This window comes from Chenopodium quinoa, unplaced genomic scaffold (genome assembly GCF_001683475.1).
Source record: "Chenopodium quinoa cultivar QQ74 unplaced genomic scaffold, ASM168347v1, whole genome shotgun sequence".
Classification (NCBI taxonomy): Eukaryota; Viridiplantae; Streptophyta; class Magnoliopsida; order Caryophyllales; family Amaranthaceae; genus Chenopodium; species Chenopodium quinoa.
The window spans coordinates 1,557,894-1,570,441 of NW_018744128.1; the positions used below are offsets into that span (position 1 = coordinate 1,557,894).

Below are 12,548 nucleotides of genomic sequence, written 5' to 3' on the forward strand. Positions count from 1 at the left end.
CACCCAACTTTTGTTTTTTCTATACGGTAGAATGCAAATTTTTTTATTATCATTGGTAATCACCAATTATTAATACTAATTTATTGGTAACATTAATGAAACATTTGCCTAATTATTGACTAACCATGGATTAATAATAACACAATTACAAACCTACCCTTCTAAAAAATCACTTCCCTCCAAAGTTATATGCTACTTTCCCTCTTTAATCAATTACCCCTTTATATAAACCTTAAACAACCCAATTCTATTCGTACTCCTTGTTCTTCTTCTTCTCAATTTCTCTTAATACTACCATGGCTAAACAAAATGCTCCAGGGAAAGGTTCTTGACACAGGAGGTCAGCTATAGGGAATGAGTCACCGTGATCTGCGACAATACTCAATTGTTTTCCAGTTAGATTAACAACAGAATTTGCAAGCTGACTTGCAATTAGTATACTAGATGAAGCCCTGAAGTTATTTGATTAGACATAAGTGGTTAAGGGAAATAAATAGGGGCAATTGAGTCATTTCGTAGCTAATTTTTCACTTAACATAGTAACCATGGGTAAGGACTTAGATAAAAGTTTCATTAATTTTACCAGTAAATTAGTATTACTAATTGGTGATTACCAATGATAATCCAAAATATTATATTCTACCATTGAGAAAAAACGGAAGTTGGGTGTCACCGGTGAGAATTTCCCTATATTTTTACATCTTATATAATTGGTCTTGATCAATACTTGATTAGCCCTTGATACTTATCTTATTTGACTAAGTCAATGATTGTATAAGAAATGTGAAACTTGAGACTTATTGAATCTGTTACAGTGTAAAACATATTTTTCGACTTTAACTATCAGGTTAAACTTTTAGTTGAGTTGGTCTATTAACATGGTATCAGAATCAACCTTATAATTATAAAATATTCTAAATTTTAATAATAATGCAAATAATAAAATACTCAGTAATTAAAATTTAACCTCATTCTACAATAATCTTAACATATGAATAATTAAATGATGGAAGTTATAAAATTCTTACTACTATAATACCTTATCTTAATTAGTTCACTCAAGTATAATTTGTCGGCAGTTTAGCACTAATTAGTAGTAATTAGTCAACAACATTGTAACAATGGTAGTTCTTAAGTCGCTTTTAGTCTTTAAACTAATGGTTTAAAAGCAGTAATTATGCAAGTTGCTCTTTAATTCACTTGTTAATCACTACTTAAGGACACGGACTTACCCATGATTGACAGATGTCTAAAACGGGAGATGTGATTTGCTTCCACTTAATTAATTAATCCCTGCCTCCTCTCCATTCTACATCACTTTTATTAATCAAATTAACCACATTTTCATACAATAATTATATCAACTTATTACTTCATCTTTTCAAATCACTTAGATCACTAGCTTAATTACTTTCTAATATCTTTATTGACCTTTGTGACACATATATGTCATTTTTAATTCGCTTTCATCCTCTTTGTTCCTGATCTTGAGCCGTTGGGTATGGTACAAGGTTCACCCTGTGCTAGGTCTCTATCTCAAGGTGGCTAGTGAGATGTTGTTATCGTCATGCGACTTATGAGTTATGACGGGAGATAGACATGGGAAGAATCATCCCGCAACCAATATGAAGAGTTTCAACCATTAGCTTAAGATTTTGATTGAGTTGGTTTTGCGATATAAATAATCTTAATATTGGTTGATGCTTCACAAATTCCCCAATGTGATTTTTCACATTTTCATATTTATAAAATATTTTGTATCATATTTTTTTATAATTGAAATATAGCTGTTATCTCAAAATCTTTATTTCAACTACTTGAAAACTATCTTCAGCCAAAAGGAAACGATGTCTATGACAGTAATCTTTTTTTTTTTCCTACTAATTTTTGGTTGTTTCACACATATAGACACCTAAAAGTCATAAGCCATATGTAAACTTGTACTTTCTCAAAAAAAAAAAAATATATATATACTAGTAGGATATTATTAATAATAGGTCAAATAAGCCAATTTATTACTTGTAACAGTCAATAACTGATTGTCAAACAAGGTCACGTGTATTATAAAATGATTGTTAAATGTAACACTTAATGACACATACTGATGTCAAGACAGTCACTTATACTCTCTACTTAAAATCAAAATTCAAATAAGATCATTATAATAAGCATAAATAAGTAACAAATAATGTATGGAAATGTGACATATATATATATGCATGCAAATAATGTAATAGTATGATATGCTCTCATAGAGTCATAGATACTTGTTCTTGTATTGCTTCATAAAGATCATGAGTGGAACTATCGTACGTAGGACCAAAAAAATTACATAAAAAAAGGTAATCTTGAAGAGTATGCAAAGTAAAATGTCAAATGTATAGACTACATAAGTGGTATTCCTAAGTAGAAGCAACTTGTACAAAATAATAACAACATATATTTTCTCTAAGTTATCCCAGTTGTAAGCTTAGATTTTGAACCTGTAACTGAAACTGTAGTATGTAACAGCTGAGGTTTTACCCGACAATGCTCAATCTTACAAGCAATGCCACCATACTTTTCTTGTAATTGTGGTTTTATATAATTTTGGACCACATTTTATGTTACAAGGAACTTCTATTCAATAATTATATATTTACTCCATTACTATAATGTACGGAGTACAATACTTCATTCGGGTCTAATAGTCACATATATACATACAGTTTTATCAGGATTTACGAAAAGATTAAATAAAAACCTATCGAACTATGAATGAAAGTAACAAGATTTTTATTAGGTTAACCATAATATTTTATAAAGATTGGGCGATGAAAAGGGTATCTTTGTCGTTAGGAATATGTTTTATGAACAATTAGGACAATGTAACAATTATATCTGAACAGATGGAGTATATTTGGTTGATTGATGATTCCATTAAGATAAAGTATTTATATTCTTGCAAATCTGAGATGTTTGACGTGGTTTATTATCAATCATTGCGAATAATGTTGGGGCATTATAAGAACATGGCAGGTGTATGTCAGGTGTGTTCTTATGGTTTTAAGATAATGACATACATTATATTTTACTTAATCTAATTAAGCTCACTAATTGGCAAGTTAAGCCTCATTTGTCTTTCCTTAAAAAGAAGGCATGCTGTAATTCTTGTGTCACAAGGTTATACGAGTAAGTACGTACGTACTTATATTTCTTTATTTATTTACTTATTTTAAGTAACCTATGGTAGACGTAATTCTACATCTATCTAAGCTATAATTTTGCGTCACTAGTTATTTTGATGGAGAACATTTAAGTTTCGAAAATTAAATTTATTCGCTAGCTTAGGGATGGAAAATAATTTGACATAATTCTACATCTATTTAAGCTGTAATTTCGCGTCACTGCTTATTTTGATGGAGAACATTTAATTTGTGAAAAATCAACGTTCCAAATTAAATTTCTTCGCTAGGGGGAAAAATATTTTTGTAAAGAGTAGAGTAGATTAAATTTTCTTTTTGTGAGGAAGGTATGTCATATATTCCTTCCTATTTTTAACGATATATTTTCTCTCTTCCCATCCATCTTATCCGTCGTACTTCTTAGCCAAACAAAGGAATACTAAGCTATGTTGCATATACAACTTCATCATTATTATGATATTAGCATTATTTATTATCGCCTACCATCCAAGCTGGAGTATTATTGTTAATTGTTACTAAATTAAGAATTATGCTCCTTCCTCGATTCCCTTAGGGTTACGTACAACGACTTGTAGTATACAATTTGTATACTACAAACATACACTCAAAAAATATAAGATTCTCTATTATATGTAAGTCTTAACTTGCAAGCTGTAAGAAAACAGTAATAGTCATTCTCTTACACACATCTGTCACTAATTTAACCCATTAATTTTTCCATAACTTTATGTTAATTACAATAAAAGAAAACACCAATTGCTTTTATTTCATGGTTTGTAATTTAATTATTTTATTAATTGTAAGTTAAGTTAGTAAAATTCGGATATATTTAGGTTATTTGAAGAAGAAATTAAATGTTGCTGATTGTCAAACATACGTGCAATTTTAATGTATAAAAATCCCAGTTGCCATTATATTTATTAATTGCTAATAATGGTTAGAATAGTCTAATTTTTTGCAAATACTTAATTAATTAGGAGGAAAAACAAGATATAACTTTGAAAACAAACCTAGGATTAAAAGACTTACTAAGCACATCAAGTTATGTCTAGCAAGTTTGGCATTGACAATCAAATTAAAGGAGAGGGCTCCACGTTGAAATTTTAGCCTAAACTAGTAATCCAAGTCAATTACTGCTAATTTGGGTTTTAAACTGCTCCCATTTTTTGTTTTTTATGATATAATTAAGATTATGGTTTTGTCTAATGTTTTGGCTAATTGGGTGTAATGTTTATCTTCATAGATGCAGTTTGATTAAATATTAACAACTTCATGATTATACCAATAAAATCAAGAGCTTGTTCTTTGTTGTTGCTAATTTTGAGTTATTAGTTTAAAGTTAGTTAATGTATGTTTTGGAAATTAGCGTAGTACTATATAGTACTATATGTACGACTTAATTATATAAAAGTTCAAAACTAAAATTAATTGGTCTTGAATTCTTGATACCGCAAAGTTATAGCTATATTTTGTTAACAACTTGAAATCAACACAAAACAAAATAAGAATAAAATTGAATATTCAAGCCATATTCACAATCACCACATTTAATTCTACATATGTGTTCTTATAGAACTAGAAATGTAAAAGTTGTGGGAAAATTTGACAAATGGATTTTTGATTGGGTTTTGGCTTTGTTATGCTAGCTAACAACTAACCAAAAATATTTAGTACATACTTCTTAGATTTTTAAATCAATTGAAAAGTTGACGTTTAAGACTATAAGCCAAAATAAAAAGATACTAGCCTTAGAGCTAGTAACTTGTAAAATTAAAATTTTAAATATAGTAATTTTTACGGGTTTTTTTTACCACTTCAATTATATGAATATAATTACACATAGTTATAGATTTACAAGTCCTTACATGTGAGTTTATCAATCAATTTATATTTATTTAAGTAGTCAACTTAAAAGTCAATAAAAATAGTCAATCAAACCAGTCAAGTAAAACAGCAGTACACACGCTAATTAAACGCCTTGTTACCTAAAATTAAAATATGAATCCGGATTTAAAAAAGGATCCGGATTAACCATTAGAACAATCTAGAAAAATAAAATTAAAACAAGTGTCAAGAATTTAGAGCTAGTGTGGGCCAAATTCCCAATGTTCAAACACTAACAAAGCATATGTGGGCAAAGCATAAAAGTGTGAATCTTATAAAATCAATTTCATTGGCTATTTAAAACTTGCCAATGTACACGCATGCGCGCTTTTGCGTCTGGCCGTGTGGGGAAGCTTTGTAACAATCCTTAAACTTTATACTCCTTACTTCTTCATAGTGGCCATCTACCCTTAAGTGTATTCCATTTAACACGCCATTTTCTTGATTTAATATTTTATTAAATCATGAAATTGAGGATAAAATTATGATGCTACCTTAGCTATTAAAAAAAGATGCAATTGAAGTTGTTAGTATTAGGCTCTATGTTTGTAGTTAAAAGGGCTCTAAATTACGCCTACATCAATATATTATCATCAAGTATGGTGTTTTTGTTGGGGTGTTTCAACACAAGTATGGAGACTATTGATGTTGAGCTTTGATCAATAATCTATTTGTATAAATAATTTTAATAGATAAAATTTTTAGAGGATATTATAAAATAAGAACTTGCAATTCATAGTTCATCATAATATATACAATAGTAATATTTTGGTGAAATTTCAACATTTTTTTTAACAAAAAAGGTGAATATGGATATTAAAGAAGTATTTCATTAAACATATAAGTTTTTTTTTTTAATTATATATGTACCTTATTGTATTGCATAATACATAAGAAATCATAAAAATACACGGGAAAAAAACTTTGTAGATTGCACGCATAGCCGTCAAAAAAGAAAATGGCTAACTAATGAGTTGCTCTCTTTAATTCACTATTTACGAATATACAACTTTACGGCTAACTTTAAACATAAAATATAATTTCTAGAATAGTATTAATTTCAAGATTAATGACTAAATTAATTAGTCGGTGTTCTCAATGCGTGATCAATTGATGTTTAATATTCTAAATTTTAACCCTAAAATTTGTATACTCTATATATCATTTTCGCTTCCTTCGTAAATGATATTTGACTCTTCCTTCTTTTGTCTCACGAGGGTTAAATCGTTAACCTTATAATTGATTCAACGAAGACTTAATATTGAAAGTTTCCATCCCTATTTATTACAATGTCACATATTTTGATAATTTAGTACGTACAAATTGACCATAGCTCAGAATTTAAGGATTATTTGATTTTGTGGCTGCTACATGCATCTGGATGGTCTAAATTCTAATTACAATTAAATGGTATGAATCAGTCTCTAACGAACTAATTATTTAGTTGGTATTTAATTTCTTGATCTAGATGTGATTTCATTGACATGGGGATGTTCTTAATTAGGTCTCACTTGTCAAACATATCTTATAGTTATACCTAATGATAATGATCCAATAAGAAAATAAATGGATTAATGAGTTAACGATAGAGCATTGTTGAGAACATGTGTAATGTACTGTGCTCATGTTTTTATTTTTGTTCTTATTCCCTCTTTATTTGGAAAGCTCCCATGTGTAAATCATTTTACAATTATTTAACTCATGAATTAAAAATAAACAGAATAAATATTCAAATCTAATTACAGAGACTTGGGGAGAACATGTGTTTCTTCATTTTCACCTAATTATAAATTTAGGTACATGTACCAAACGATGTAGCCATATTTACCACATTTGAAAGTGTGATGACCATGAATTTGCTTGAGATTGAGTCGACAATATTTCTTGTTCATTTTTTCTTGTGTGAGCTCTAACCGCTTGAGTTATTCCCTACCCTCTTGAACATTTCTTATTCATGTTAGCTAGCTAGTCATTTAAAATTACAAGGTCATCACATTCATATTATTGATCAATGTAGAAATCGGATCAGAAGCATAAACTAAATTATGATCTACAATGCACATTGATATAATATTAAATCAATTTTAGAGCTCTATCTAGTCTTTATCTAAAACTTTTTGTTGAGTAGATCCGATTCCCTAGTTAACATTGATCAAGAGCTTTACATGTAAAGAGGTGATATGATAGAGTATAAAACCAATGCCCGCTGAGACTCTAATCATCACATGTGATTGAACATAAACTCATAAGTTATAACCTCAATAGGATTTCACTCTAGATCGACAATGTTTCAAATGTTTAATACTCGATTATAGTTTTCGTCATACATCATATTATTTTTTATTTTATTTTTTTTTTAAAAAAAGTAATAACTTGCTTAAGAGAACTATGGTCTTGGAGCAATCAATTAGCCAAACAGACTCGAAGAAGATAAGGTGCTATCATGAAAGTGATAGTTGATTATCTTCCAAAGATTATGCTGACCATAGTCTCTAGTCTACGCGCTAACCATGGTTAAGTTGCACCATTCTTTTTTACATTTTTTTTTTCTTTTTATTTTTTATAAGACACGCTTTTTAACATTCTATTCTTTAACAAAAGCCAATGAAAACGTAGGGATGACGAAATGGGTGATGCTATGATTGAGTAAGCTCAAATTCGGAGGGAATGCGATTGTACATGGTTATATTCAGGGAGAAGAATTATTATTTTTACATTTTTTTTACAAGATTTTTTAGAGATATTTTATGCTAATTTTTTTTAATGCTAAAATGATACTTCCACAATATTGTAATATAGTGATTAAATTAACCAAATAATTGATAAATATTGTAATATATTGATTAAAATAATTAATAGTACGTATTACTTTGATTAGTCTATACCAAATTAGAAAAAAGGACCTCGTTAATAATCGATTTAATGTTTTACATTCCTAAGAAGTATAAGTTTGGTCAGTTATTATTTATTGTGTTATGAAGCTACTCCTTAATTAAATTTGATTTCAAATATACTTTTTTATAATTGAGCTTTGACACAAAGTTAAACTTATAACTATTTAAGGCCCCGTTCTCTAGAGCTGCTTTGCTCTGCTCTGCTCTGCTGAAATCTGCTTTGCTCTGCTCTGCTTTGCTGAAATCTACTCTACTCTGCTTCAATCTGCTCTGCTCTGCTCTGCTCTGCCCTGCTCTGCTCTACTTAAAATTAATACTTAATATTAAATTATTATAATAATAATTAATATTTAATAATAATAAATAAATAATGTTTAATATTTAATAATAATAATAATTAATATTTTATAATAATAATAATAAATAAATAATATTTAATAATAATAAATAAATAATATTTAATTATAATAATAATTAATACTTGATAATAATAACAACAATAATTAATTATTGATATTTAATAAAAAAAAATAAAAAAAATAAAAAATAATTATTATATTTAATAATAATAATAAATTATTAATAATTATTAATAAAAATAATAATAATAATAACAATAATAATTAATATTTAATAATAATAATAATTAATATTTAATAATAATAATAATAGTAGTAGTAGTAGTAGTAGTAATAGTAGTAGTAGTAGTAGTAGTAGTAGTAGTAGTAGTAGTAATAATAATAATAATAATAATAATAATAATAATAATAATAATAATAATAATAATAAAATCTGCTTTGCTCTGCTCGGCTCGGCTGAAATCTGCTCTGCTCTGCTGAAATCTGCTCTGTTTTGCTTTGCTCTGCTGAAATCTGCTCTGCTCTGCCCAGAAGCTCAAAAGAACAGGGCCTAAGTACTTTATCAATTTCATACACACTTTTCAGCTATAGTGAAGTATTTACCAAATTAAAAATAATAGCTCTAATTTAGGGTCTATTATTTTCAACTTAATTTCAGTTCAACTTCAATCAGTTTATTTCAGTTCACTTCTTAATTTTCTTCTCTCATAGATAATTCATTTAAGCTCTATTCAATTCAGTTCAGTTTTGTTCAGTTCAACTCCAATCACTTCAGTTCATCACAATAAATCAGAACATTCACTTAAACGAAAATAAAGACTTTAGTAATTGTTAATTAACATAATATTATTTTTAAAAAATATTAATTAAAAAAAAAAACTTTATGCAAAAACATGTTGTAGGTCTATAGTTGGGTCACCCCAATTCGCACTATTGGTGTGGGACCAAGAAGTTGAAGCACCAGAAGAAGTTAGATTGTTGTTCCCAAGCACCTTTCAAGTAAACCTCGGTGGGGTCTTATCTTTTGTCTCATAAAATTTTATAAATATTTTGGTACCACTTTTTATTACAAGAGGAAATTAACAAAGTCATCCTTTTATTTTTTTTATATATAGGTTGGTGTGATCCTCATTTCATTACTCATTTGCTCTTTTACAAGTTTTTATTATTATTCCAACTCTAGCAAGGAGAAAGAGCTTACAACATAACACTTTCATTTTATTATTTCATTCTCTACTCTCTAGCATATAGTCATAGTCGTAGTCGCGGTGGTGGTAGTGGTGGTGCTTTATTATACGCGTTATGGGACGACAACCTTGTTGTGACAAACTAGGTGTTAAAAAAGGCCCTTGGACCGCTGAGGAAGATAAAAAGCTTATCAACTTTATCCTCACTAATGGGCAATGTTGTTGGAGGGCTGTCCCTAAGCTCGCCGGTCTTCGGCGTTGCGGTAAAAGCTGCCGTCTCCGGTGGACTAACTATCTCCGGCCTGACTTGAAACGTGGCCTTCTTAGTGATGCTGAAGAACAATTGGTTATTGATCTTCATGCTCGACTTGGAAATAGGTAACATTATTTTTACGTCGGTATTCATGCACAAGTCTCGTTTTTTATTTGTAACATAAATTTAAACAATGTGTGCCTTGTAATTTAATTGAATGAATAACTATACAAAATTGTAAATGTACAAAATTGTAATGATACTAATTAATTAAGTCTACCTTTTCTTAAGATAATACAATAATAAAAAGAATCATGGTTAAAGTGAAATCGTGAAAGATTGTAATCGAGTACTCATGAAAACACCATATTAATTATGTTCCTTGAAAAGATCTTATGGTTTGAAAATAATGACATTTTTTAGAAATGTTTATGAAGTTATTACAAATAATAATTGCAAAAGTCTAAAATTTGTTGCTATTCATTTGACTATAAAAATATGTTTTGCTTAAGTTAATTGTCTCTAAATTAAAATCTTGACTAGTAGCTAGTACGGAGTACAAAGTAAAATTACTGTCTTAATACCGTAATTTAAATTAGGAATAAATTAATAACGTGAAAGTTAAAATCACACATAGGTAACTTTTCACCGTCAACTTATATTGTGACGGTGATATTATATGGAATATGCAAGATAAGTATTCTTTATTGAAGTAACTTTTAAGTAACCAAATCACCTAACTTTTGCATGACCATGACAATTAACTAGCTACGAGTAGCACATAGTTTCTTGTCGATTAAATTTATTGTAAATTATGACATAATGGCCTTACAAAAGTTACAATGATATTAATTAATTATGTGATTGGTGTCTATAAATAATAACAATGCTTTAAAAAAGCTTGTCTTTCAAATCCCTTTGTTTAGATTTTTTGGCGGTTTTTAATTCGGAGCTTTTTGGAATATAGTTTTCTCTTTGTATTCCTTTTTATTTCTTTATTTTAACCTTTTGCCCCGTGTAGAAAATATAGTATGTATGACAATGACGTAAATTAAAGTTATGTAACCATTTTTGCTAATTACGAAACTAATTACTGATAATTTTGATCATATTTCAGGTGGTCCAAAATTGCTGCAAGATTACCGGGGAGAACGGATAATGAGATCAAGAATCATTGGAACACCCATATTAAGAAGAAACTTATTAAGATGGGAATTGACCCCGTTACCCATGAACCTTTAAACAAAGATCAATCCCCAAATAATCAAATTATTCCAAACCAATCATCTTCATCTTCTAACAACAATAATAATTCTGATATAAGCACGGCTGAGTCCTTAAATCAAACCCAGTCATCATCATTAGAGACAGCCAATAGCGATCCAGCTAATAGCATGTCGGTCATTAATTCAATGTCGGAGGACATTACTAACAATAATAGCCCTCCGACAGAGAATAGCTCGAGTGTTAATAATGATCAGCCTAACACTTCGAGCTTAATCGAAGGCATTAGCATTGATAACGCGCTAATGAATTACTTATGGGATGACAACGATGTTACACCGTTGGAGTTGCCTTACTCGTACAATAGTGATCAAACTTGTTTGTCAAGCAATAATGTTGCTAATACCATTACCTTGCCTACATGGGAAGATAACTGTTCGTGGCTATTCGATTGTCAAGATTTTGGTATCCAAGATTTCGGGCTTGATTGTTTCAATGACATTGAAATTATGAACACAATGGATGTGTTAGAAATGGGTAACAATCAATAATAATGATAATTAATTAGCGCGATGGTTTGGGTCATTATCGGGAGTAATCAATCAAACAACAGTCGAGCTACGCACACGTACAAGATGACCACCGGGAAAACACGTATGTACGTACATGCATGTATGACATATGATGCTACAAAATTAAGTAGCATGTTTCCAAATTAGGTTAATTAATTTTCATTTCTCGGGTGGTTGTTTTTAGCCAACCATATGTGAGAATATCATACCATACCAAAGTGATACGAGTACATCATAGTGAAAAAAACTGAAAATAGTGCACTTTTTATTTGTTATTTTTTTTAATTAATTGTGCCTGTAAATTATTGTTCAAAAAGTTGATGAGGCGCCCCTTTGGCGTTGTCTTCCTGTGCAAAGGAAAGCCTTTGTACATAAATTATGTACCTACCATGATGAATAATAATGATAATAATATTTGTTGTCATTTTATAAACAAATTATATGTTTAGTGTTGTATATAAAGTAATACAATTATACAAATTAAATATTGATTTGAAATTATTTTTCATTTAAGTGCTAATGTGTATACATGCATGAATTTGATGAGAGGATCTCTATCATTTTGAGGAACTTATTAAATGGCGATTGATTTGAAACCTAGTCTTACTTTAGATGGGATGCATGGTTTATAGATCAAACTTTATACAATAATAGACAATATTAAAACACGGCCACATTTGATAAGTGTAGCAATTATTAAAACACAAAGGGAGTATGTATAATCAAGACCCGTTTGATAGCTGGTTCTGTATCAATAATGAGTTTAACATTATAATTATCCTTGTAACCCTATCTTATCTCCAAATTGACAATTATTTTTCCATAAATGTCTATTGGCACATAATAATAGCCCACCTCTCATGTGAAAATGGATTGTAATTTTTCCTTTGATATTGGGCTCTACACCATTCACACATTTTATTATGTTGCCTTAATATTGAGACGTACTTATAACTTACTCATGTATGTTTTCTTATAGAAGGAGTTATA

General features: G+C 29.2%; 1 protein-coding gene across 1 annotated transcript; it reads left to right on the forward strand.

Moving 5' to 3' along the window:
• Positions 1-9,372: 9,372 nt before the first annotated feature.
• On the forward strand, positions 9,373-11,995 carry LOC110692760 (protein ODORANT1-like). The gene is made up of 2 exons (XM_021869825.1): positions 9,373-9,887; positions 10,880-11,995. Exons 1-2 carry the CDS (start codon positions 9,625-9,627, stop codon positions 11,535-11,537), a joined length of 921 nt encoding a protein of 306 aa, XP_021725517.1. The 5' UTR covers positions 9,373-9,624; the 3' UTR covers positions 11,538-11,995.
• Positions 11,996-12,548: the final 553 nt, after the last annotated feature.

Bases quoted from the DNA above. Each gene is read 5' to 3' on its own strand.
- LOC110692760 (XM_021869825.1), top strand. From the start codon at position 9,625: ATGGGACGACAACCTTGTTGTGACAAACTAGGTGTTAAAAAAGGCCCT. The intron at 9,888-10,879 runs GTAACATTATTT...ATCATATTTCAG, and splicing joins CATGCTCGACTTGGAAATAG to GTGGTCCAAAATTGCTGCAA.